The following is a 27,430-nucleotide window of genomic DNA, read 5'->3' on the forward strand; positions in this document are numbered from 1 at the left end:
TTCTCTCGCCTCCTGTCTTCTTCATCTCCTCCTCTACTACATCCATCTCTAACATTGGGGGTTTTTTCCCTCTCAGCGTTCAATTTATTTTTCTCCCTCTCTTCTTTCATTCTTACTATATAGTCTTCAGTGTCCCTCTTTTTACTGTCTACTACAGCTTTCTATCTCTTTTCTCTCACCCCACATCTCTCATTTCCCTTTCTCTTATTCCCCAGTCTCTCACTAACTCTATTCTCTACCCCCTTCCATCTCTGCCTTCTCAACTCTCATGCCAGGTTTTTGTGTCCATTTATCATTTTTCTCTCGCCTCCTGTCTTCTTCATCTCCTCCTCTACTACATCCATCTCTAACATTGGGGGGTTTTTCCCTCTCAGCGTTCAATTTATTTTTCTCCCTCTCTTCTTTCATTCTTACTATATAGTCTTCAGTGTCCCTCTTTTTACTGTCTACTACAGCTTTCTATCTCTTTTCTCTCACCCTACACCTCTCATTTCCCTTTCTCTTATTCCCCAGTCTCTCACTAACTCTATTCTCTACCCCCTTCCATCCAGCATGTCCTTCTCTTTCTCTTCCCCCTTCCCATTTCCATCCACTGTGTCACCCCTCTCTCTCTCAGATCTCTCCTCACTTCCATTCAGCATCTCCCCTCTGTCTCTCCCCACCCTTCCATCCAGCATCTTTCTATGCCTTTTCCATCTGGCATGTCCCCTTTTCTCTCCTTATCCTTCCATTTAGCGTGCCCCTTCCATCAAACGTTTTCTCTCTCCTCCCTTCCCTCCATCCAGCATCTTCTCTCTGCCCCTTTTCTATTCAGTATGTCACCTTTTTATCTCCTCACCTTTCTATTTAGCATGTCCCCTTCACTCTCCCTCATCCTTTCATTCAGCATCTCCGCTCTCTCCCCATTCTTCTATCCAGTGTCCCCACTTTATCCCTTATCCATTCAGTGTCCCCTTTTTCTTTCCCCATCCTTCCATTTAGCATGTACTCATCTCTCCTTTTCCATCTAGAGTCCCCTTATGTTTTTCTTTACTAAATTTATTTTCTTATATTTCTGGTGTATTTCTTATATTTATAACAAAAACAAAAAAAGATTGGAAGCAAAATAGCTGATTAAGGTACAGATAGTGGCAAGTGTTTTCTTTCCAAGTGCTGTCTATAGATTTTCATGGTACATCCCTGTCCCTGAAGACAGTGGCATAGCAAGGAGAGGGCATGGGGTTCAGACCACCCTGGGCGCCATGTCAGTGGGGGTGTATACTCATTCTTGCTTCCATGGGGATCATTGCTGTAGTGTGACAAGAATTGTCTAAGCATCCTCATCTCCAATCGCTGCACTGTTATTGTAGTGCAGTCCTCTCAATGTGCCATCGTTTTCATGTTTTTATACCAATGAACAATGGTGGGGACTTCTTCACGGTCAAGTGCTTTAATATTATCTTATGTTCTTTTATCCTACATGTATAATTTTTTTTTAAAATAAAATTGCTGATTGGAGAAGGTTATCATGCCGCTGTACCGGGCCATGGTGCGCCCTCACCTTGAGGGCACTCTCTAAAGTTGAACGGGGATAGATTCCGTACAAACGTAAGGAAGTTCTTCTTCACTCAGAGAGTGGTGAAAAACTGGAACGCTCTTCCGGAATCTGTCACATGGGAAAACACCCTCCAGGGATTCAAGACAAAGTTAGACAAGTTCCTGCTGAACCAGAACGTATGCAGGTAGGGCTAGTCTCAGTTAGGGCGCTGTGGTCTTTGACCAAGGGCCGCTGCGTGAGCGGACTGCTAGGCACGATGGACCACTGGTCTGACCCAACAGCGGCAATTCTTATGTTCTTATGTGAATTACTTTTCGCTTTTTTATGTCGTTTACTGATTTTGGTGTTTGCTTTTTTTAGCGAGAGAGCAAGTTGCTATTGGCTCTAGTTGTATTTAAAATTGTATTTTAATGTTTATTGTTCTGATGTAGTGATTGGGTTTATTGTATATATTGGTTTTATTGTATGTATTATGTTTCTTGAGATTTTATTATGTGTGTCTCGATGTAATCCACATAGAATTGTTGGATATGCGGCCTATAAATTTTTAAATAAATAAACAGAATCAGGTTCAAGTTATATAATGACAGGGAAAGAGTAAAGAGGGTGATCTCTGCTCTATCCAAACTCCAAAGTCCTTTCCTTTTAGCATTTCCCACTGGGTTCAGGAAATAAAATCAAGACTGAAGCATTGGTACCACTCATATGAAGGAGTGCCTAAATGTTGATTGTGTTCACTGTCTCTATCAACCACATGTCCTCAGAGCTACCTATTAAGGTTTCAGTGGGTCCTTACACTTCATATAGGGCTGGTCTTAGGGTTCAGGCTGCAGTGTGGGAGATCTGGATTCAGGCTCAGGTGGTATAGTTGGGTCTGGGATGCCATTGAGGGCAACAGCTGCTGTCAAAATGACCGTGCTTGCAACATGCATTGAGAATGGCACACAGCTTCTCTGTGCAGTCACTGTGCAAGAACATCGGGAACAAGAGGAGGCCAGGCTTCACTCCTAAGCACTTTTCTATTTCAGGTGCTTCTGTCAGCTGACAGGAAACAAAACATAAAAGGAGATTTTATCAGAGCTCTGTTAAAATGAACACTGCAGTGCTCAAATACAAAAAAAGCCCCGAGACATTCAGGAAATAACACACAAACCAGCTTCCTATTTGAAATGAATCATAGTATTAAAAAATCCCCTCACCAGGCCCTCTGAGTTCCCCCCTACAACTCTACATGGCTTTGTCTTTCATATAGATCGTAGTTTGCCCAGGTTTCCCAACTAGTTTGTTTAGATGTCTTCCTATTTCTAAAGACATTGTCCTGTGTCCTGGTTAAGAAAGAACAAGATGTACAACTGTCCTGTTTTGCAATTGACTGTAAATAGAAAAAGAAATTTGATGGTAGGAAATCGTGGAAGCAGACACGGTCAAAGTCAAACAGATCTTTAAAACATCTTTATTAAAAATAAATTAAAATAAAGATGTTGTAAAGACCTCTTCATGGAGGCAAATATGATCAAAGTCAAAGAGGTCTTATAAAGATGTTTTAAAGACCTCTTTGACTTTGACCGTATCTGCATCCATGAAGAGGTCTTTAAAACATCTTTATTTTAATCTACTTTAATAAAGATTAAAATAAAGATTTTTTTTTAAAAAAACGTTGGCTTTGACAATGTCTCACCGTTTTCCTTCCTTCGCGACCTAGCAGACCATTTGCCTACTTGTTTCTTGAAAAGAAATTTGACTACATTTCTTTCTGGAGTGAAGGCGACCAGAGTCTGAAATTTTCTTCCTGTTCCTTTGTGCTTCCAACCCCATTGGTACTGGAGCTGATACCATGAGCCTTGTTTCACAGTTACCTGGAGAGTTTTTACCATGTTGCACATGCTCTCTTAACTTAACTTTCAATCCAATCATTGCAATAAAAGTCCTGAGCCAGGGACCCAATAACTCTGCAATTCTAATTAGCCTTAGATGTCCACTAGGAGTGGCCTAAGACTCCAGTTCGTCCAGGAGACTAAAGCTTCTTCTATGGGAGGGGCCTTTTGCGCCTGGGCCAATCAGGGCCTTAGGCCCCTCCCTGGTGTATCCCAGGATGCACCGGGAAGGGAAAGGCCCGCCATTATGAAGAGACTGGCCAGAGGGAGAAATCAGTGGAGGAGGCTCATATATATGAATGAAACTTGAATTTTTGAGACATCACCACTTTTTGAGAGTTTTGCTGAGTGCTCCATTTGGTTCCTTGACACAGGATCGAAATGGGCCCCTTCGGAACCTTTGATCAAGCTAAGTGATTGCTTGTGATTGTTCAAAGTATTAGAACTTTTTCAAAGCTAGTTTGCAGCAAAGAATTTTGTTTTTCACTGGAATTTACAATAGGCAATGATTGGGTGGTGAGGCAATTTTCTCTTGGGGCTGCGGCTCCATGTTAATAATAATAATAATAATAATTTTATTTCTTATATACCGCTAAAGCCATAGTAGTTCTAGGTGGTTTACAATGAAGAAGTGCTGGACAATCAGCGAAAATGGTACAATGTTACAATCAGTCTAGAGCCTGGGCCAATCAGACCTTAGATTAAGCGGGGATGGGCGGACCTGCTATGCCTAAGGCCTGATTGGTCCATGCTTCTAGAGCCTGGGCCAATCAGGCCTTAGGCTTCGGAAGGATGGGCCAGGAAGGGGCGAGCCCGCCTCATTCTGACGAGACGGGCCTGCCGGACGGACGGGCAAGTCCCGTCTGGCCAACAAGGAAAGGTTAGTTTGGTGGGGGGGAGGTTTGAGGGCTGTTAGCGTGGGGGGGGTGCGGAGGGGGTGCGTCTTCCGGCAGGAGGGATTGGGCACCCTCCTGCTGGTGATCGGTAGTGTGGGGGGGGGGGTGCAGAGGGGGTGCGTCTTCCAGCAGGAGGGATTGGGCACCCTCCTGCCAGCGATCAGTAGTGTCGGAGGGGGCGGTCGGTAGTGTCGGGGGGGCATCTTCTGGCAGGAGGGATTGGGCACCTTCCTGCCAGCGATCAGTAGTGTCGGGGGGGGGGGCGGTCGGTAGTGTCGGGAGGGACATCTTCTGGCAGGAGGGTTTGGGCACCCTCCTGCCAGCAATTGGACAAGCGGCCGCGGCCCGCTATACTTATAGCAGCAGAGAGATTCCTTGCCGCAATAAGTATAGCGGCCGCATCTACTTACAATGTAGACCAGCATTTTGTTGGCCTACATTGTAAGCGTCTCTTCCTCTACTAGGGAGATGCGTAGGGCCGCCTAGGTTCGCCTAAGGCCTGCCTAAGGCCCTTAGGCGAGCTTAGGCGTCTTGCGGGCCTCCCTAGGCTCCCGGAGGCGCCTTCAATATAGGCGGCCTGCCTGGGGAGCATTTTTTTAAAAAACGTGCATCCCGATTGGCTGATTAGACAGCTGTAGGACGCCTACAGCTGCCTAAAATTGGGACGCACTTTGTAGAATCAGGGCCTCATTGTCTTCAGATAATCCATAAATCAAAAATCATCCATAATTTAAATAGGAATCTTGCTAATTTGCGTGTGTATTAGTTTAGAGTAATAAAATCATGTACTTGTAAAGAATGACCCGAGGATAAATTCCCATCCCTGCAGGATCTATCTCCATTCCCATCCCATCCCCGCGAGTTCTGTCCCTGTCCCTGCCCTATTCCTGCAAATCTCTGTCCTCCTCTGCACAAGCCTCATACAAAGTGTTTGAGGCTTGTGCAGATGAGGACAGTGCTTGCAAGGTTGGGGCAGGGACAGAGTCAGAACTCGCGGGGACAGGACGAGGATGGACATGGATCCCACGGGGTCGGTGACAAATTTGTCCCAGTGTCATTCTCTGCTTGGGAGCCAACCTACTCAATGGCCAACCTTTGCCTTTTCCATTTCTTGAAACATCACTTACAATTTCTCATGCTGTTTGCACATAATATTTGCTGCTCCATGTCTACCATGCTAAGTTTTGTCATGCTACGCTTGCCTTACTGTTTTTGCCATGTCACGTCATACTAGGTTAGCCATGCGATGTTTTGCCAAACTATGCTCACCAAGCCATGTCTCATCTTGCCGTGTTTTTCATATTAGGTTTTTACCATGCTTTGTTAACTACACATATTTTGCCATTTTTGTCAATGTTGTGCCATGCTATCTTTTACCATACTATGCTTGCCATCACTTCGTATAAATACGCTTTATTATGTACTGTATGTAAATTTGTAACCCATTCTGAGCTCTTCTGGGAGGACAGGATATAAACCCAAATAAATAAAATCTGTGAATCAGGGAAATTTGAATACGACATGCTGGTCAAGAAACCAGAGGCTGGACTAGAAAAGGTCAGTGCTCTCAATCGATTGCCGCTACTTTACATCACTCCTTCAGGGAATATAATTTCCCTTCCCAAAGGAAGTGTGGCATATAATTAGGGCTGCTTTAGTATCCTGACAGTGGCAATAACGCATGGGCTGGGAGACTGCAAACGTGCTTCCTTGCAGGGAGACTATTTATTGAAGTAGAATCTCAGTGTAAAGGCACGAGGCACTACGTAATTCTATTCTGAGTCAGGGGTGGGGCAGACATAAGAAGGGTGGCCAGCAGTGCTCCCTCTAAGCGGGCGGGTGTTGTGAGCAAACTTTTTTCGCTGTGAGCTAAAAATATCGGGCGCCAGCAAGTTATGAGCCAACTCGCCCGATTCTCCTCTCGCCGCCCTGCCTTCTGCCGTACGCCGTGCGCTGTGACGAGAAACTTGTGCGCTGCGATGTAATATTTTGTGCGCCAGCGCACGCCAGCGCAGCTTAGCGGGAACACTGACTGGCCAGCCTTCAAGTATACACATAAGTTTTGACACATTTTGGAATGTGGTAGGAAACATTTGACAGAAATTCAGTGAAATGAACTGGACCTCATAAATTCTAGAAGGGTGATAACGGACCTTCTTAAACCAAATTGGCAGCATATCTTTGCAAATTCAGTGCTGCTGACCTATCTGGAAGCGTGGAGGGGAATAATAAAAAAAAAAAACATCTAAGTCCCCTTTTGGCCTAAGGCTCTAGTCTAAATGCTAAAAGTAGCAGCAGGGAAAATGTCCATTCTCCCAAAAAACTTCCAAAATGAGGTTTTTTTTGAGAATGGCCTACCTCTACGTTCAGCAGTTTAATCGCCCAGACCACCACTACGTCTAATCTTAGAACACATTATCAACCAAAAAATTGCCCAAGTCCCAAACGCCCAAAACAAGACCTTTTAGGTGAAGAAGGGTCTAGTCCTTCACCTAAAAGCTGGATTCTGTAACCGGCATCTATGAAAAACAACACCGGTTACAGAATCTCCCCCCCACCACCACCCGCAACGATCGTGGCAGTTCGGGAGGGGATCGCGATTGCGGCAGGAGGGGTTGGGATCTCTCCTGCCGGTATTGTCAGGTGGGGGGTCGCGGGCAGGGGGGGTGCCTCGGCAGGATGGGTTGGGATCCCTCCTGCCAGTATTTGAGGGAGTCGGAGGGATCGAGGGCTCGCACCTCAGCAGGAGGGGTTGGGAGCCCTTGGGCCGGTATTTGAGGGAGTCGGGGGGTTCGAGGGTTCGTGCCTTAGCAGGAGGGATTGGGCTCCCTCCTGGCGGTATTGTCGGGTGGGGGTTCGCGGGGGGATGCACCTCAGCAGGAGGAGTTGGGATCCCTCGGGCCGGTATTTGAGGGAGTCGGGGGATTCGAGTGTTCGTGCCTCATCAGGAGGGGTTGGTCTCCCTCCTGCCGGTATTGTCGAGGTTCAGGGGGGTGGATTGTGATCGGGTCAGGATAGATTGGGCATCTCTCCTGCCACGATCTGCCCCCTGAACTACCACAAACCATGGCAAGAGAGATTGGGCATCTCTTCTGCTGCGATTGCGATCCCCTCCAAACTGCCGTGAACCGTGGCAGGAGAGATTAGGCATCTTTCCTGCTATGGTTCACGGCAGTTCAGGGGGGGATCGTGATCACGGCAGGAGAGATTAGGCATCTCTCCTGCCGCGATCATTGCGGTGGGGGGTGGGCTGGTTGCCAGGGCTGCTGAGCTGATTGCGGCAGCCATGATCAGCTCAGCGGCCCCTATTCGGAAATTATACCTGTTTTGACTTGGTCTAAGTCAAAACATATAAGTTCCGACTGGGCAACCTTGTAAAGTTTTGGTTATACTTGCTGTACAACTAAGTCTAGGTCAGCCCACCTCCCGCCCTATCCCCTCCTCTAAAAACGCCTCTTTTCGCTCTAGGCATTTAGAGGCAGGGTAAAGGCCTAAGCTGGTTTTAGATAATCTATAACCAGCTTTGATTATCGGTACTTGGACGATCTGGCTTTTTGATCGTCCAAGTACCAATTTAGGCCACCTTTTGAACTTTTTTGTTTATTATTATGAGAAGGTATAAAATAAAGGAAGAGTTGAAGAGCAGAGTTACATGACCTCTGCAATATTTAACCTAACTTCAAGTTTTGAGATTTTTCAGGAGTAAAAGGGTATATTCCAATTTTCTACTGTCCCACCAATACAAAACACTGCAGTTAAACTCTTCCACAAAGCTACAAAATGCAATCATGTCCTAAAATACGCTCAGTGGCTGCCCATATCCCACCGGATCACTTTCAAAATCTTACTCTTTGTTTTCAGAACAAAACAAGAAAACTCTCCGACATTTTTCGACAGACTATTAATCCCTCATACTACTTCAGGGTTGTTACAACAACACAGCAAAATCTCCTTTCAATTCCATCACTTTGTCACATATTTTATGACACTACACGTAAAACCATTTTTTCTGTTGTAGCCACATAAGACAAAAACCATCCTTACCAATATATAAGATGAATTTAAAGACCTTTCTGTTTAAGGATGCCTTTACTTCCTAAGAAATTCTTGTCCTTTAGGTAGTGCAGAACATTAGTTTTACCCTCTCCTATTTGTGTGGTCTCTTTATTTCTTTTTTGTTGAATATTGTATTTTTCCCCTCCCGCCTTCTGTTTCCGGTCACTATGTCTCTTTGATTACCCCCTTTTTTACTAAGGTGCGTTAGTCATTTTAGCGCGCAAAATATACACACGCACTAAATGCTAATACGCCCATTATAAGTCTATGAACGCGTTAGCGTTTAACGCGTGTATTTCAGTCTCATGTTTTTATTTTATTTTTAAACCCCCTGTTTTTTTAAATTATGGTTTTAAAATTTATTGTAAACTGCCTAGACGTAATGATAGGCGGTATATGAATTAAATAATAAACTTGAAACCTGCCAATCCATCCAGTACACGCCCACACACAGACATTTCTCTCTCTCTCCAGGTTCCACCTTTCTCAACTCTAACTCTTTTCCCTTTCTTGGGAGGGTCAACCTTCAGCTTTCACTACCTTTTCTCCAATGTGGACACCTCCCAGCAAGAAACCCAGTCTTCTGATCCTCCCCAGGTCTCATTATTCCCCTCCAGTTACATACCCACAGCACTCGTACTTCCTCTTCCAAGCACCTTCCCAGCGCTCATTCTCCCCCCCTCCCCCCCCCCTCCGCCATGATAAACTTTCTCATCTTGCTCTGCTCCCCTACCACACACACACACAATACATTCACCATCTCACTCCTTCCTATCCCTTCCCTGCAGCATATTACCCAGTTTGATCTGTCCTTCCTCTCCCCAATTACACTGCAAGGGGAGTCATCCATCAGATGCACGGGACCATATCTTTCTCCTCCGCCACCCAACTTCTGACTCTAATCTGAACCACACAGCTGTGCAGAGTATTACAAAGTTCAAATCAACAGTCAGGCTCAATCTGCAGAGGTTTGCTCTCACTTCTTGCCATATGTTGATTGCTGCAGGTGTTAGGGAGAGAGGGGCATCAAGGAAAGCCAGTCTGCTGCTTCTGCTTCTTGCCCTCTATGCAGAATGTCCTCAGGGGTATACACTTCTCCCTCCGTATTTGCGCGAATATGGAAAAAACGCAAATAACTTTTTTAACGTTATTTGCGGTTTTCAGAAAAAGCCTTCATTTTTCTTATTGAAATCGCGAATAACTTTCTGGGCTTGGATTAGACAAGCAGCGATTTCTGGGCTTGGACTAGGTAAGCATGCCGGGAAGAAGCCTTTCTCTCTATGGATGCTGGGAAGCAGCGTTTTTCTCCGTGCACACTGGGAAGCATGGAAGCAGCACATTTGTGGGAGAAAGCACGGAAGCAGCAATTTTCAGAGTGAATGGAAAGCGATAAACTTTTTTATCGGTACAGTAAAAGGAAAAATAACTTTAGTGATGACGTAATTTGGGGGACAGAGTCAGCATCCGAAAAATCGCGAATAAGCAAATCCGCAGATACGGAAACCGCGAATACGGAGGGAGAAGTGTATTATTCTCTCTAATCCAGCTCCTCCCCCTCCTTTTGTTTCTTTCCCCTCCAAACTCAATCTGCGGGAAAAACATAAGAGTTGCCATACTGGGACAGGCTGAAGGTCCATCAACCCCAGTATCCTGTTTCCAACAGTGGCCGACCCAGGTCACAAGTATCTAGCAAGATCTTAAAGACTAAAACAGATTTTATGTTGTTTATCCTAGGAATAAGCAGCGGCTTTCCCCAAGACCATCTTAATTATGGCTTATGGATTTTTTTTTTTTTAAGGAAGTTATCCAAACCTGCTTTTACCAGTTATCATAACTGCTTTTACCACATTCTATGGCAATAAATTCCAGAGTTTTATTACTTGTTAAGTAAATAAATATATTATTTGAAATCTATCATTTTGCAGCTTCATTGCATGCTCCCTAGACCTAGTATTTTTGTAAAGAGGGAAGGACTGCACTTGGCAATTTCTCAACTAAGGGCAGGATGCACAAAGCTACGATTCTGTGGCTGCTACGAGGATAGTTGGCAACCACAGAAAACCATTTTGTGCATCGGCAGGAGAACTTTCCATGCCAGTAAGACTGCTTATTTATTTATTTATTTATTCAAGATTCTTATTGCCATGGAAAGCTTTTGAGCATCAGGCCTGAGTCTCCAGATCAAACTCTGAAAATTCCCAAATATCCTTTCTTCTCATTGTCTTATACTAGTAGCTTTTAACCCAATCCTTGCAACACATCAGCCAGTCAGGTTTTCAGGATATTCACAATAAAAATGCAGGAGATAAATTTGCATACATGAGAGACAGTGAATGCTAATATGCCTTATATATAGTCATATTCCATACCCTGAAATCCAAATAATTGGGCTTGTCCTAAGAACTGTGTTAAGAACCCCTGTCTTAGACCCTGGTTCTGGTGTCTTTTGATAGAGCAGGCTTATCGAATTTCAGTCCTCAAGATCCATGAATAGGCCACATGATCAGGATATCCTTAATGATTATGCAATTAACCTAAAGCCTTATTTTGTATTGTAGTTGAAGTTGTGATGTTGGTGAGCCTTGCAAACACAGCTCTTGAAGACACCAGGTGGCGAAACACAGTCTTGTGTTGAGCTGAATGCTTTATGAATTGAATAACAGGACCATCATGAGGACAGAGAGGCCTGCCGATTGTGTTTAAGAAACTGTGATTTTCATGTGCTAGACTGTTGTGCAACTCTGTTTGAAGCCTCTCTGACTAGATGATCATGGATTAATGAACTCATGAACTAACCAAGATCCAGTTTTAGATAAAAGTAATCACAATGACTGTAGTGTGTGTGTGAAAGTTGGGAAGTGAGTGTGAGTGTGAGTGATGGGATTAGGTTCACTTACTAAATTAATTATTGGTAAGTTGTAAAAGTACTGTAATGAAATGAACTGTGGGAGATAAGATTAAAATTGAATTGATTCAGATAATACTTGCTTGTATCAAATATTTAATAGCTGGTTTTAAGAATCTGAGTAATCATTATGCAAGAGAGAAATTTGCATACTTGCTACCTCCTTTGTATGCAAATCTCTCTCATGAATATTCATTAAAGATATCCTGAAAACCTGAAAGCCTTATTGCATAAGTCTATGATATTTATGCCCCTTTAAAAAAGCATTCTATAAATGGGCACCAAAATATAGGCACCTCAATGGTATCTTGGTGGCCAAAAGCAAGCATAAGTGAGCATTGGTGTAACAGTTACACCAAGGCAATGGCAATTGTAACAGTTGGCGTCTAATTGTGCCCAAAGATGCTGTACCATGCAACCACAAATCAATAAAACAATACAAAAATCATTTGCGGTCATTAGAAACTTAAGACAAGTTCAAAAATTCTTCGACAGAACACAATTCCAGCTCTTGGTCGAATCCCTAGTCCTAGGTCTTCTAGACTATTGCAACATACTCTATCTCCCCTGCCCCACAGCCATGATAAAACAACTAAAAACAGTTAAAAATACAGCGCTAAGGCTTATCTATTCACTGAGGAAACACGACCACATCATGGCAGCATACCTCGACTCACACTGGCTCCCAATACAAGCAAGAGTACAATTCAAATTCTACTATTTAAAACCATAAACGGAGACAGCCCAGCCTACCTAAACAACCACCTAATCCAAACTACCTCAACCAGACACAGGAGAACACACAAACCGTTCACGCATCCCCCAGAGACGTCAAACGAAAAAAACTGTACGATGGCCTTCTAGCCACACAAGCAGCAAAACTAGACTACCAACTCTCCAATTTACTGATAACGACTCCAGACTACAAATCGTTTAGAAAAGAAATAAAAACCATCCTATTCAAGACATCCTTGAAGACAAACTAACACCGCATAACTCATCCCAACTCTCTGAAGCAACTCGCTCTACTCTTCAATTCCTCTGGAAATTACCAGATAACTTCTTTTGTAATCCGCCTTGAACCGCAAGGTATTGGCGGAATAGAAATCACTAATGTAATGTACTGTATAAGTTTACAAGTGTATCTCAGAGACACACCCAAGACATACCCATACTCTGACCATCTCTGTACCCCATGCCCTTATGCACTAAACAGTTTTGTATGCATGTATGTTACAGCACACAGAACTTATGCAAATACATGTACTTGCCAATTAGTGGCCTCAAGCACGCATGAGTGATATTATTCTATAACATGCACACAATTACACCTGGATTCTATATATGGCACCCAAAATGCACACCTGGATTTGAGCACATTGCCCAAGTTGCGCATACATTTTAATTGAATAATGAGCTATTAACTAGCAATTTTAGACCCTAATAACCATTTCTTGCAGTTCATTGCTAAGTGCTATTCTATAAAGATCTATGCATAATTCTTTTACTGTGCAATTAGAAATGGGATGTGGCCACGAGAGAGCCATGGGCAAGTCAGGGGTGGTCACTAAAGATGCGCCTGGCATTATAGAATTCAGGGGATCTGCACCTAACTAATCTAATCTAATAAAAAGTTCAATACGGTTTACATAAGTTAAAAATACCATACAAAAGGATCAGATTAGTTAAATACTAAACAGATGAGTTTTCAATTGCTTTCTAAACTCATAATAAGACTTAGAACAAAGTAGCAGAGGTTTTAGTTCCCTGTCCCGGAGAGCCGCTTGGTAAGCAAGCAGACTGTGATGAAATTTTTTTAAACCGACATCCTTTAGTTGAAGTGTAACCAAGGTTATAAATAAAATTTAAAAAGTATTTCTGTAGCTTTAAGAATTCTGAGCTGTACGTGTCGCTTTTGGAATTCTGGACAGCACAGTTCTCTCTCCAGGAAGTCAGCAGTGCGGCTAGTATTCTAAACTGCTAAGGAGAGCAGTTGAGTTTGGGTGGGTTTTTGCTATAGACAGCTGTATGTTAGAAGTTGTCTGTGTTTTGGGAAATATAATTGGAGTTTATTGGAGTATTTTGGAGATATAATTGGAGTATTTGGGGGTATTATTTCTGAAACATTTATTCAATGTTTGGATTTTCTTCTAATTTTAACCTTGGTGACATACACAAGGACCTTGGTGTTTTAAGAGGTTTATTAAAATATTAGTTAATTGTGGGTAGGTATAGTTTAAGGCTATCTCAATTATTGGTTCTTTTATATAGCTAGATTTTAAGTGAAATCTTGGGGAATAGTTAGGGTTTTCCTTTATTGATTTGTTAATAGACAGTAGTAGGGATCAATAAGAATTGCAATCAAATATTAGCCCACGCAAGAGAGAAAGAAGAAGATGAAAATAAACACCTGTTTGCCTGCAGTCATCTGTACTGGACCGGTGTGTGATTGGACAATATTTTTTTAATAACTTCTCCTGAGCTACAATTGTGATAACTGTAATATATTGTTAATTTTAATGCATATTAAATTTGTTTTATTTAAAATTTTTGAGTGAAAGGAATTTTTTAATGCAGCTTTGGCTATTTCCTGAGTCACTGGAAATAGGCTGGGTTACATAAGGAAAGTTAAACAAGCTAAACAAGTCATGAGTACTTTCATGCCAGGATTCACAATGGGTTTCCGTTGGTGTAAATCCTCACGCCCAAAAGTGCACAGAAGTCAGCTCTAAATGCTATTCTATAAAGTATGCTTCATAAATTGAGAGTAAACGTATTCATCCAACATACATAGTAACATAGTAGATGACGGCAGATAAAGACCCAAATGGTCCATCCAGTCTGCCCAACCCTATACACTCTTTAAATTACTGACTTAATTTAAAATGTCCTTCTTCTTAGCTATTCCTGGACCAGAACCTAAAGCTCTGCCCGGTACTATGCTTAGGCTCCATCTACTGAAGTCTCCATCAAAGCTCACTCCAGCCCATCTAAACCATTCCAGCCATCGAAGCCCTCCCCAGCCCATCCTCAACCAAACAGCTATATATGGACATAGACTGTGCAAGTCTGCCCAGTATTGGCCTTAATTTTTTCTGATTCGAGATCCTCTGTGTTCATCTCATGCTTTTTTAAACTCTGTCACCGTTTTCCTTTCCACCACCTCTCTCGGGGGTGCATTTCATGCATCCACCACCCTCTCAGTAAAGAAGAATTTCCTTACATTGCTCTTGAGTCTACCACCCTCAACTTCCATTTATGTCCTCTGGTTTTACCATTTTCCTTTCTCTGGAAAATATTTTGTTCTACGTTAATACCTTTTAAGTATTTGAACGTCTGAATCATATCTCCCCTGTCCCTCCTTTCTTCTAGGGCAGGGGTGTCAAAGTCCCTCCTCGAGGGCCACAATCTAGTCGGGTTTTTAGGATTTCCCCAATGAATATGCGCGAGATCTATTAGCATACAATGAAAGCAGTGCATGCAAATAGATCTCATGCATATTCATTGGGGAAATCCTGAAAACCTGACTGGATTGCGGCCCTCGAGGAGGGACTTTGACACCTGTGCTCTAGGGTGTATATATTTAGGGCGTCCAGTCTCTCCTCATATGTCTTTAGGTGCAAACCTTCTACCATTTTCGTTTCCCTCCTCTTGACCGCTTCAAAGTCTTCTTATGTCCTTCGCCAGATATGGTCTCCAAAACTGAACACAATATTCCAAGTGGGGTCTCACCAATGACCTGTACAGGGGCATCATCACCTTCTTTCTTCTACTGGTTATGCCTCTCTTTATGTAGCCCAGCATCCTTCTGGCAACAGCCACCGACTTGTCACACTGTTTCTTTGCCGATGCATGTTTATTCTTAATAAACCAATATATGGGTCCTCATACACCCAGGGAGGTTTGTAAAAGAAGGGGCTAGTCATCAGGTCTATATTTAGATGCCAGTTTACAGAATTGCCCTAATGGTAACCAGATTCAGGGATCATGCAGCCAATGATATGCTTTCAATAGCCAGGTAATTTCTTCCCCAGTGAAACCCAGAGGAGAAATCAGTCATCGCAGACTTGGGGATTCCCTTCCTCAGACCAGGAAGAAGGAAGGACAAACAACTTGCTATGGAATCTACAGTAGGATCTTCTTGGCAATGTTCTGAACTACCCTAGTGTCTGAGCAGCTTGTTTTATGACATTCTTTCCTTCCCATCTTCCTTTGCGACATCTAGCCCTGGGGCTTCCTCTGCCCAAAGCAGGTTTATAGACATTCTTGATAGCATTCATAGATAAGTGTTCACCCATTCTATGGCAGCTATAAATTAAGGAGGAAATTCTGTGATTAGCAATCTCCAATTAGGTACTCAGAGGGTGCATGGTAGGAGCCTATTATATAAAGCAGTTGCTTTTTAATCCAGACTTTGAGGCACATCCAGCCAGCCAGGTTTTCAGGAAATCCACAATGCATATGCATGAGATAGATTTGCTTAGCAAGGAGGCAGTACATTCAGATCTCGCTTGTGGTTTGTGGGAGGGGAGGGTTTGTGGTTATTGAGAATGAATATATGCTGCTATGTTTGATCTTTGTTGGCTTGGATTTGTTTGCAATTTCTCAATAAACTTTAAAAAAAAAATTTCTTTTTTAAAATCTCTCATGCATATGCATTGTGGATATCCTGAAAACCTGACTGACTAAATGTGCCCTGAGGACTGGGGGTTAGATGCACTAAAAATTGTCGCTCTAGCTGAGTGAGTTGCTATTGGCGATTCATTGAGCGATTTTAAAACAGCGACAGATATATGAAGGACTTTCCATACAAATTAGTTTTGCAAAGGTTGACTGTAATCCCACCCCACCAGTCACTGAAAAAGCGACTTTCACACATGCGCAGAGCCAGCAGAGGAAGCCTGAACAGCTAAGAGGCAGGGGAACCCCCAAAGCAGCTTCCTGCCTTAGCTGTTTGGAATAGGAAACCTTTTTTTCTTTTTAATGAATACAGATAGTGTTAACCATGCACAGTATCTGTCTCCATAATAGTGCTGCTCGATTCAGGGAAAAAAAATTTGATTCGATTTTCCCCCCGAAGGCCTGCCCCCGAAGGATTGCCCCCCCAAAGGCCTGCCTGCCACCTTGAAGGCCTATGTTACCATCCATGGCCTGTCCCCTCTTTGAAGGCCTGTCACCCCCCCTTAAAGTTCTGCACCCTCCCTTAAAGGCCTGCACCCCAAGGCCTGTCCCACCCTCTGAAGGACTGCCCCCCCTGAAGGCCTGTCCCTGAAGGCCTGCCTGTCCTCCCTTTGAAGGCCTGTCCCCCCGTTAAAAGCCTTTTCCCTCCTTGAAGGCCTGCACCTCCCCAAGGCCTGTCCCATCCCCTGGAATGCCCCCCCGAAAGACTGCGCACCCCCACCCCAGGAAGGCCTCCGTGTTCCCCCTGGCCTCCCCGCACCGTTTACCTTATAGCTTGAGCCTGCAGCCGAAGATCGCGGTTACAGCGTCTTTGCAGTGCTTTGAGCTGTTTCCTCTGCTGCGGTCCTGCCCCTCCTCTGACGTCAGAGGCAGGATCGCGGGGGGGTGGGCGCAGTCTTTAGGGGGGGCAGTCCTTCAGGGAGGCCAGGAGGGAAGCCGGACAGCAGCACTTCCCGAATGACCCTCCCTCCTCGCCCTCTAAAACAGGTGCGGCAGCAGCCAGCCAGCAAGAGCAGCGCTGCTGCTCCTGCTTTAGAGGGCGAGGGGAGAGGGTCTGAATCAGGAAGCCAATTTTTTAAAAATTTAAATTGATTCAAATCAATTCACCCGAAGTGAATTGGTGAACCGATTAGAATCGTGAATCGGGCAGCACTACTCCATAAAAAAAGGTTGTGCTGCCCCCCCTGACCTCAGTCACTATCCCCCACCCACATGATGACAACTGCGGGTCCCTGATACCATCCACACACACACACCCCAATGACAACGGCCATCTCCATGACAGCGACGCACCCAGAGAGGCAGGAGGGATTCCCAACCATCCCCCTGTGCAGCACCTCCGGACCTGACTGACCCATCTCCCTGCCCCATCCCACCATGAGATTTTTTATGGCCTGCTCTACCAGGGCTTCTCTCTGCCACGTCATTAGTGATGCAGCAGATGGAAGGTCCTGGCAGGTCATAAGAAGCCTGTTCAGAGGGTTTCAAGTTTAAGTTTCAAGTTTATTAAATTTTTGATTGATCGCTTTGTCATATTTTCAAAGCGATGAACATTAATACAAAGTAATAAGAGTGGATACAAAATTACCTTATTAAAACAAAATCAAATTAAAATTACATATAATCTAAAACATTAATTATCGATAATCAATAAATTTATACTATATACATACTTCTCTTTTTGTCTGCTCAAAATCCTCCCCCCCCCCCCCCCCAATATAGGGCTATACTTGTAAGGAAGTAAATCTAGTATTTGCATAGACCCTCATTTGGAAAATTCCTTGCAGCATATTTTTGCTCACACTACAAACATGATCAGACTACATCCGGGATGTTTAGCTGTGTTCCAGGGAAATTTAGCCCATTACACAATTTTCATGTACATTTCTAAATTTCACAAGGAAGAATAAAGTGAAAAAAGCAAGAGTTTACTAGCATACGACTTTCTAGGGTTTCGTAGTGTCGTAAGGCAGAAATGCATAGCCTTCAGGAATGAGTTAGACAAAGCCAAACCAAGTTTTGTCTTAAAATATAAGCACTGACCCCTTTTTTGCTCTACCTTTTATAAACTCTCTTCTCTGCTGCAGATTAATGAGTGTCAGAATCCAAAAGTATGTCAGATGAGACCTGTGCAAGTCAATAGGAAACTGTAAATGAGGCCTAGAAATAGGTCAGGGTTTTGCAAGCGAGTGAGAAAAAAAAAACATGTGAAAGAACAAAGTCGGAATGCAGCATGCCACTAATTTCTCAATGGAAAAGCCAAACGCTGCTTAGCACAATCACTCAGTGCCCGAGTGTGAGATTTCCGAAGCTCAGAACATAAAGTAGGTTAGGGGTGGAGAAGAAGGACATCTAGGTGGGCCAATTCTGCAGAGATGCAGAAACATAAAAAACTAAGACGACATATTTTCCACACCTTCCAAGGAATAAACTCTGTGGCAGACTTACATAACATAAGCAATGCCTCCACTGGGTCAGACCTGAGGTCCATTGTGCCCAGCAGTCTGCTCACGTGGCGGCCCAACAGGTCCAGGACCTGTGCAGTAGCCCTCTATCTATACCCCTCTATCCCTTTTTCCAGCAGGAAAATGTCCAATCCTTTCTTAAACCCCATTACCGTACTCTGCCCTATTACGTCCTCTGGAAGCGCATTCCAGGTGTCCACCACACGCTGGGTAAAGAAGAACTTCCTAGCATTCGTTTTGAATCTGTCCCCTTCCAATTTTTCCGAATGCCCTCTTGTTCTTTTATGTTTTGAAAGTTTGAAAAATCTGCCCCTCTCTACTCTCTCTATGCCCTTCATGATCTTGTAGGTCTCTATCATGTCTCCTCTGAGTCTCCGCTTTTCCAGGGAGAAGAGCCCCAATCTCTCCAACCTTTCAGTGTATGAAAGGTTTTCCATGCCCTTAATCATTCGTGTCGCTCTCCTCTGGACCCTCTCAAGTATTGCCATATCCTTCTTAAGGTACGGTGACCAATATTGAACACAGTACTCCAGGTGCGGGTGCACCATTGCCCGATACAACAGCAGAATGACTTCTCTCATTCTGGTCGTAATACCCTTCTTAATAATACCCAACATTCTGTTTGCCTTCTTCGCGGCTGATGCACATTGTGCTGTTGACTTCATCGTTGTGTCCACCAGTACACCCAAATCTCTTTCAAGGTTACTAATCCCCCCATTTGGTAGCTGAACATCGGGTTTTTTCTCCCTTGTTTTGTTGAACCACTACTGGAAAGTTTGAGCTAATTATTAAATGAAATAAAAAGTAAAAATAAAAGGTAATAATCCTGACATATTGAATGGTGACAATAGCCGTGACTAGCTGACAACAACGAGCGACCTCAAAACAATTCGAAGAGAGATCAAAACCCTGACCAGACACCTTAACTCTCACCCTCATTCCTCTCCTCCCTGGTAAAATCCCCTCTCAAAGCCTCCACTTCTCTGATAATCTTTTCCTCTTCTAAATATCAACCAAGATTACAGTTCCCTAAAATGTAAAGCTCCTGGAAATGTCCAGCTTTCCCAATTGTTATCCTATTTGTAATATTGCCTAGAAATGTCCACTTATCTTATTTGTTATCGTATTCGCAATTTCTCCTGGAAATATCCAGCTTTCTTATCTCACTTGTCACAAAAAATTGTAACTATCCTGGAAATGTCCAGTTAGCTCTTTTGTAATCCGCCTAGAACTGCAAGGTACAGGCGGAATTGAAGTCACTAATGTAATGTTTATCGATCTGTAGTTGTATGATTTTCAATAAAATGGTTTAACAATAAATAATTGGAGATGGGGAGGGTAAGAAGGGAGTGGGGAAGGCTTGATTGGTAAGTTGTATTTATTGGGCTTATAATGGATGAATGTTTCTGGATGGGAGAGTTGGGAAGGGGGAGGGGAGGTGGGGAGGTGGGTTTGGTTTAGATTTTGGGAGTGGGGTATAGGAAGAATTAAGGTTGTTATTCAGAAAAATGTTGAGACTGTTTACTGAATAAAAAAAGTCTGAACATAAAGGGCAATAATCCTGCAAAATCCAAGGCAGACTATGTGTCTGCCTAGAACAGCAGCTTTGGGGGTGGGAGGAGGGTGGCAAGATGTCAGCATTTCCTCTTTCTCACCCTTTCATCCTATGTCCAGCATTCCACCCTCCTATTCCTTGCACCTGCTGCTGTGGTCCTACTTGTTCCCAAGCTGAGGACGTCATAAGCAGACACAGCACCAGCTTTTAAAAACAGGCCCATGATCAAGTGCTTCCACATTCTAATCTCCCCTTGACAACATCTCTGTTAGGAAGAGGGTAGAACATGACAGCATGAGCACAGACCTGTGTTTAAAGGCCCTACACAGGTATGTCTGCTTGTGCCCGGGGCATAGGAACAGGTAGAACTGTAGCAGGGGGGCAGAGCAGTGGGGAAGATGCTAGACACATGATAAGAAGAAGAAAAAATGCTGAACATGGGTTAGAGAAAGAAAAGGGGAACGCTGGCCACCTGTAGAAGTGGGGAGGGAGGGAGGGGGAAGGGGAAATGCTAAACTATGGAGGAAATAGAGATGGGAGATGCTGGACTATAGGAGATTAGAGGTAGGAAAGGGGAGATGCTGGAGAAAAGAGGGGTAGGGCATTGAGCTACCCCAGAGGAGAGGATTTGCATGGTCTAGGGCACTGGTAGGCAATTCCGGTCCTCGAGAGCCACAGGCAGGTCAGGTTTCCAGCATATCCACAATTAATATGTATGTGATGAATTTGCATGCACTGCCTCCTTGAGATGCAAATCTATTTCATGCATGTTTATTGTGGATATCCTGAAAATCTGACCTGCCTGTGGCTCTTGAGGACCAGAATTGCCTGCCCCTGGTCTAGGGCTTCAGATACCCTTTGGCCAGCCCTGTTAATATAATTTATAAGACCAACCCCTACGGTACACCACTAGTAACACCCCATTCTTACAAGATCACGAAGGGCATAGAGAAAGTGGAGAGGGACAGATTCTTCAAACTTTTGGCAACTACAAGAACGAGAGGGCATTCAGAAAAATTAAAAGGAGACCGATTTAGAACCAATGCTAGGAAGTTCTTCTTCACCCAATGGGTGGTGGACACCTGGAATGCGTTTCCAGAGGGCGTGATAGGACAGGGTACGATATTGGAGTTCAAGAAGGGATTGGACAATTTCCTGAAGGAAAAGGGGATAGAAGGGTATAGATAGAGGGTTACTATACAGGTCCTGGACCTGATGGGCAACCACGTGAGCGGACTGCTGGGCAGGATGGACCTCTGGTCTGACCCAGCAGAGGCACATCTTATGTTCTTATGTTCATTCCTTGGTATGAGCTCCATTTATCACTACCCTGTTTCACTTCCTATTTAACTAGTTTCTAACCCAGTCAGTCACTTTAGTGGCAATTCCTAGGGTGCTCAGTTGTTTATAAGTTGTCTGTGCAGAACACATGTCAAATACCTTGCTGAGATCCACAACACTATCATCTAGCACAGTGGTTCCCAACCCTATCCTGGAGGACCACCAGGCCATTTCTGTGAACCGGCACCAGTACACGGACCAATGGTTGAAGAACACTGCTCTATAACCTCTGTACTTGACACCACCTCTATCCAAACCCTGATTCACTCACTGAGTATCTCTCACCTGGACTATTACAACTCTTTACATCACGGAATAACTCAAAAGGAAATACATCGACTACAGCTCATCCAAAATACCACCCTCAAACTTATCCCTAAAGCAAGAAACTACGATCACGTCACTCCTCTCCTTCGAGAAGCGCATTGGCTACCAATCTCACATCACACCACATATAAAATTCTTTTGCTAGTCTTCAAAATAAAACTTATCCGCTCTCCAGCTTTTCTCGATAAACACATCATTCCGTACTCTTCATCCAGGACCCTCAGATCCACATGGCAGAACCTGCTAACAGTTCCTCTGATTAAATATCTCTATTATACCAGAAATACAGTCTTCTCTGCCACAGCCCTACACTCTGGAATGCCATGCCATTTCATCTCCGCCACGAAAACTCTCTTGATAAATTCAAAGCCAATCTGAAATCCTTTTTATTCCAGGACGCATTCCAAACCATAAGATAAAAATCACTTTTCCAACCGCAGCATATTTTTCTTTTTCTCATGAGAACTGCTTCTATGAAACGACTTCCCCTTCCTTGATGTTCTTTCCTATCCCCCTCGTACGTCCCCTTATCTTTATTTTATGATGTAATTATTAATCTTCCTCACATCAAACTCCTCCTGTATCATTTATATCAATGTAGTCTCAACCCCGTTCCTATCCCACCCTTCTTTTATTTTATACTTTATATTTTTAGCATTGTAAACCGACCAGATACATGTCGATGGTCGGTATATCAAACAATTAATAAACTTGAAAGTACATATGTTGCATTTCACTAGCTCTGTTCTGGTTATTGCATAATTTAACAATCGCCTTTAATTTTTGATTCACCCTTATATATATATATACATATATTCACCCTTATATATATATACATATATATACATATATATAATGATCTGCAAGGAAAGGTTATCAGAAGGATAAAATTGATTGGTTCAGGCACCTAAAGCCACTCTGATGGGAGGTGTCTTAGGCACCTAGGCCAATGAGAATCTTAGGCTCATCCCTTCAAATTGACAATTAATCAGCCCCGCGGTGACCCACAGGATTTTAATGGCAATTTTTGAGCATCCAGCCCTGAGTGGTGGAGAGTGGAGCCTGAGGAGGAAGTGGAAGGGGGTGGGAGGCCTAGAGCAGGGAAGAGTCAGGACCTATGATGGGGAATTCTGTAGTAAAAATTACAAATCAAATAGGCAGCATTTATTTGAATTTATTTTTTGCAATGAATTCCCCCGGAGTAATCATTTATTGGGTGTGACTGTTGATTCTGGAAGTTACAATGCTGGATCTGCAGGCATTTTACTGTGTTGTCTAAATATGTGCATTATATTACTAGTATTAATACAATCATTGAATTTGTCTGTTTCCACATTTACCTTGCTGCTTTTATATGAGCACTTTACTGTGGTCATATTGTCACTATGAAACTGACTATGTGCAAGTACACTTCCTATATGCTGCCTTGGGTGAATCTCGTCAAAACAGGTAGGTTCACACATAAATAAAGTTGTATGAATACTCTGACCTCTTTGGTATGTACTCTACATTTTGTTTTAATGTGCTGACCAAGGCTGATTAGACATTCTTGGAACATTGTAATGCTAAGCTCTGCGTCACTTATTGTTGCTCAGTCTAACAGGACTTCATTTCCAGGGCAGTGGCTGAGGCCCATGCAGAGCAGGAAATGGTGTATGAAGGGGATTTCCCAAGCTCTGAATGATTTTACACATTTAGAAAGCACTTGAGAAGTCCTTTCCTTTCCCACACACAAGGCTCTGGGCTTCCCCCAAATATCCAAAATCCTCAAAGGCTGAGATGTGAAGGGAAAGATAGAGTACTAAGGCTTACACAGCTGAAGCACTGCTTATTTCATTCCAGTAACCTTGGAGCTCATGTAATAAGCCGGATATTACAGCTGTATTTTCAACTCAGTGCTGTACCATACATAAATGATTTACTTGCGACAGATGTGTACAAACATGAGAGAGCACACCCAGTTTTCATGGAACTCGGACATACAAGTAAAATCAGTATTCTTCCCATATAAAATTTATATTGGTCCCTGGAGTGGTGTGTGTGTGTATGTACATTATGGAGTATGTAATTCTATGAGGAGCCACCTATTGATAGGCAGTATGTGCACATGTATATTCTAGTCATTTATACATGTGCAAATGACAATAATTCAGCCAGGCACTATTCTGTTTTGGTCTCATTACTATGATCTCGTGCAAGAAAAGGCAATTTCTCTTCTTGCGTTCAAACTTGCGGCCGTACAGGGAGAAAAAGCACAGCAGCGACAGCGAAGCAACTTCTTCTCAGCTCAGGTAAAGAGCTTACGTGGTCAGATGGGCAGGAGAGCAGAGCACCAGCGCAGATGGGGAGGGGGCACCAGAGCAAAGGCTGGCTCAGGGTGCCACACCATGTTAAGTCAGCACTGTCTGCAGTCAAATGCTTCATTTCACAGCTAGGTTCCCTCCCCCTTACCGATGCATTCAGTGACATGATCCTCATCCCCCTGCTGTCCTTTTTTTCCCACTGACCAATCCTCTTCAACAAAGCAAGAAAAAAGCTGCAAGCAGAAACAAGCATAAAATCCTCGTTATCAGTAGCCGCAGAAGAAAGACAAACTTTTTATTCCTCCTTAGATCACACATTAGAGCCCAGGCATTAGAAAACCATGTATGCTGGTGGAGCTGCTCAAAGATACAGCCATTTGGGAGGCGGTGCATCAAGAAACCAGCAAATACACAAAACGGGACATCCCAATGGACAATGGTGCTCCTTGGTGTAACAGCCTTACTAGACATAAAAATGACATAATCAATTTCATGCTCCTAGCAGCAACAATGTTGATTGCTACCATGTGGAGAGAAACCAACTTCCCCACCCAAATAGAGAAATGGAAATCAAAAACCTGGCAAATCCTAGGATTGGAATAGGGGTCAACAATAATGAAAAATAGAGAAGTGGAGTTCCAAATAATCTGGAAACCCCTCTTAAGTTTCTCATGACCAGTGGCGTACCTAGGGGGGGGGGCGGGCCGCCCCGGGTACCAGCCCTGAGGGGGTGTTCCCGGCCTTGCCGCTCAGTCCCCCCCCACGCTCGAAGGACCGCTCGCCCCACTGACCTTCCAGCACACCTATGAAGCAGCCCGCAGCAGGATCGCGACGTCAGCAATCCCTCAGCTGCTTGGGCGCTGCTTCCTGCGCCGCGGTCCAGTCCCTCCTCTGACGTCAGAGGAGGGGGCGGGACCGCGACGCAGGAAGCAGCTCCTAAGTAGCGCAAATATAGCTGACGTCGCGATCCTGCTGCGGCTGCTTCATAGGTAGTGCGGGGAGGCCAGGGGGGCGAATGGTCCTTCGGGGTGGGTCGGGGATCTGACCCAGTTCTAATACCTCTCCGTCTCCGTGCCGACCGACCCCCTCAAGGACCGACCCTTGGAAACATGTTTTCAGGCTTGGAATCCAGTTAAAAGGCAATAGACGCTCTGTCTATACCTGGGACCAAACTGAAAGAAATTTGTCCAGCCCTGGCAAGTTCAAACCCAACTCAAACCAAATTCTGCACTCCTGGGGAAGGGGGAGGTTTTGCTTCTGAGAAAGTGCTCCTTAGTACATCAGAATCTCTGTCTGCTTCTTGGCACCAGCACTGGAGAAATAATGAGACGCCCTACTTTCTTTCTGCATGTGAAGCCATCTGGAGGGGGGGGGGGGTGTTTGTGAGTACCAGAAGGCACTGCGAGGAAGGAACGGGGTATATTAGTAGATCTGTGTGTGATGGAGGGCACTAGGGCCAGCAGGAGTGAGGTACATAGTTAGAGCTGTAGAGGGGGGGGGGGGGGAGAAGGAGGGTGTCCCTATTGCAAGGGAGGAGTGAGGTTTTCCCTCGCCTTTTCTTCAGTCCTAAAGTTCACATTTTCTGGCTTTGGCTGCCTTCAGCAGTCATGCGACCGGGTAACAAAGCCCCCCTGACCCTGCACGCTGTCTGATTCGGCTGCTGTTGAACAGTTTGCGTGCCGGAACCCTTCTCAGGCTGAGTGGAATTTGGGTTATGAGCTGCAGGGAGTGGTTGTGAATTTCTCCGTGAGAACCTTGTGCATCCTCCTCCAGCTTGAGTCCGCACTAGACGTCCCCACGTAGACGTCCGCAATAGACGTCCCCACTAGACGTCCGCAATAGACGTCCCCACTAGACGCCCGCACTAGACGTCCGCAATAGACGTCCGCACTAGACGTCCGCACTAGACGTCCGCAATAGACGTCCCCACTAGACGCCCGCAATAGACGTCCCCACTAGACGTCCGCAATAGACGTCCGCAATAGACGTCCCCACTAGACGTCCGCAATAGACGTCCGCAATAGACGTCCCCACTAGACGCCCGCACTAGACGTCCCCACTAGACGTCCGCAATAGACGTCCCCACTAGACGCCCGCAATAGACGTCCCCACTAGACGTCCGCAATAGACGTCCGCAATAGACGTCCCCACTAGACGTCCGCAATAGACGTCCGCACTAGACGTCCCCACGTAGACGTCCGCACTAGACGCCCGCACTAGACGTCTAGTGCGGACGTCTACGTGGGGACGTCTAGTGCGGACGTCTACGTGGGGACGTCTACGTGGGGACGTCTAGTGCGGACGTCTACGTGGGGACGTCTAGTGCGGACGTCTACGTGGGGACGTCTAGTGCGGGCGTCTACGTGCGGACGTCTACGCGTGCGCGTCCTCGTGCGCGCGTCTTACATTCAGCACCAAGTGGCAGAAACCTAAACCCCAAACTCAGATAAATGCATTCCCAGGCCTTGTTCTCCCCTCCTCCAGGTCAGATTGCTGTTGAAAGCTGAGGCAACAGGAAATACGTCAGCCTCGGGGAGGATCGGAACTCAAGCTGGAGGAGGATGCACAAGGTTCTCACGGAGAAATTCACAACCACTCCCTGCAGCTCATAACCCAAATTCCACTCAGCCTGAGAAGGGTTCCGGCACGCAAACTGTTCAACAGCAGCCGAATCAGACAGCGTGCAGGGTCAGGGGGCTTTGTTACCCGGTCGCATGACTGCTGAAGGCAGCCAAAGCCAGAAAATGTGAACTTTAGGACTGAAGAAAAGGCGAGGGAAAACCTCACTCCTCCCTTGCAATAGGGACACCCTCCTTCTCCCCCCCCCTCTACAGCTCTAACTATGTACCTCACTCCTGCTGGCCCTAGTGCCCTCCATCACACACAGATCTACTAATATACCCCGTTCCTTCCTCGCAGTGCCTTCTGGTACTCACAAACACACACCCCCCCCCTCCAGATGGCTTCACATGCAGAAAGAAAGTAGGGCGTCTCATTATTTCTCCAGTGCTGGTGCCAAGAAGCAGACAGAGATTCTGATGTACTAAGGAGCACTTTCTCAGAAGCAAAACCTCCCCCTTCCCCAGGAGTGCAGAATTTGGTTTGAGTTGGGTTTGAACTTGCCAGGGCTGGACAAATTTCTTTCAGTTTGGTCCCAGGTATAGACAGAGCGTCTATTGCCTTTTAACTGGATTCCAAGCCTGAAAACATGTTTCCAAGGGTCGGTCCTTGAGGGGGTCGGTCGGCACGGAGACGGAGAGGTATTAGAACTGGGTCAGATCCCTGAAGAAGCTCATTCTCCTTCTATCAGTTTGGTTCGGTGCAGTGGCGTACCTAGGGGGGTGCGGGGGGGGGGGCGGGCCGCCCCGGGTACCAGCCCTGAGGGGGTGTTCCCGGCCTTGCCGCTCAGTCCCCCCCCCACGCCCGAAGGACCGCTCGCCCCACTGACCTTCCAGCACACCTATGAAGCAGCCCGCAGCAGGATCGCGACG

At 44.9% G+C, this 27,430-nt stretch overlaps 1 protein-coding gene across 1 annotated transcript in view; it reads right to left on the reverse strand.

Annotated features, from left to right (window-relative positions):
• Positions 1-2,392: 2,392 nt before the first annotated feature.
• LOC117364226 (histone-lysine N-methyltransferase SETD1B-like) overlaps positions 2,393-27,430 on the reverse strand; it is a 35,039-nt gene continuing 10,001 nt past the window's right edge. Inside the window, 2 exon segments of the mRNA XM_033953240.1 lie at positions 2,393-2,578; positions 24,088-24,172. Of these exon segments, the coding sequence (XP_033809131.1) occupies positions 2,393-2,578; positions 24,088-24,172 (271 nt within the window).

The sequence above is a fragment of the Geotrypetes seraphini genome, chromosome 7, assembly GCF_902459505.1.
Source record: "Geotrypetes seraphini chromosome 7, aGeoSer1.1, whole genome shotgun sequence".
NCBI classification, from domain to species: domain Eukaryota; kingdom Metazoa; phylum Chordata; class Amphibia; order Gymnophiona; family Dermophiidae; genus Geotrypetes; species Geotrypetes seraphini.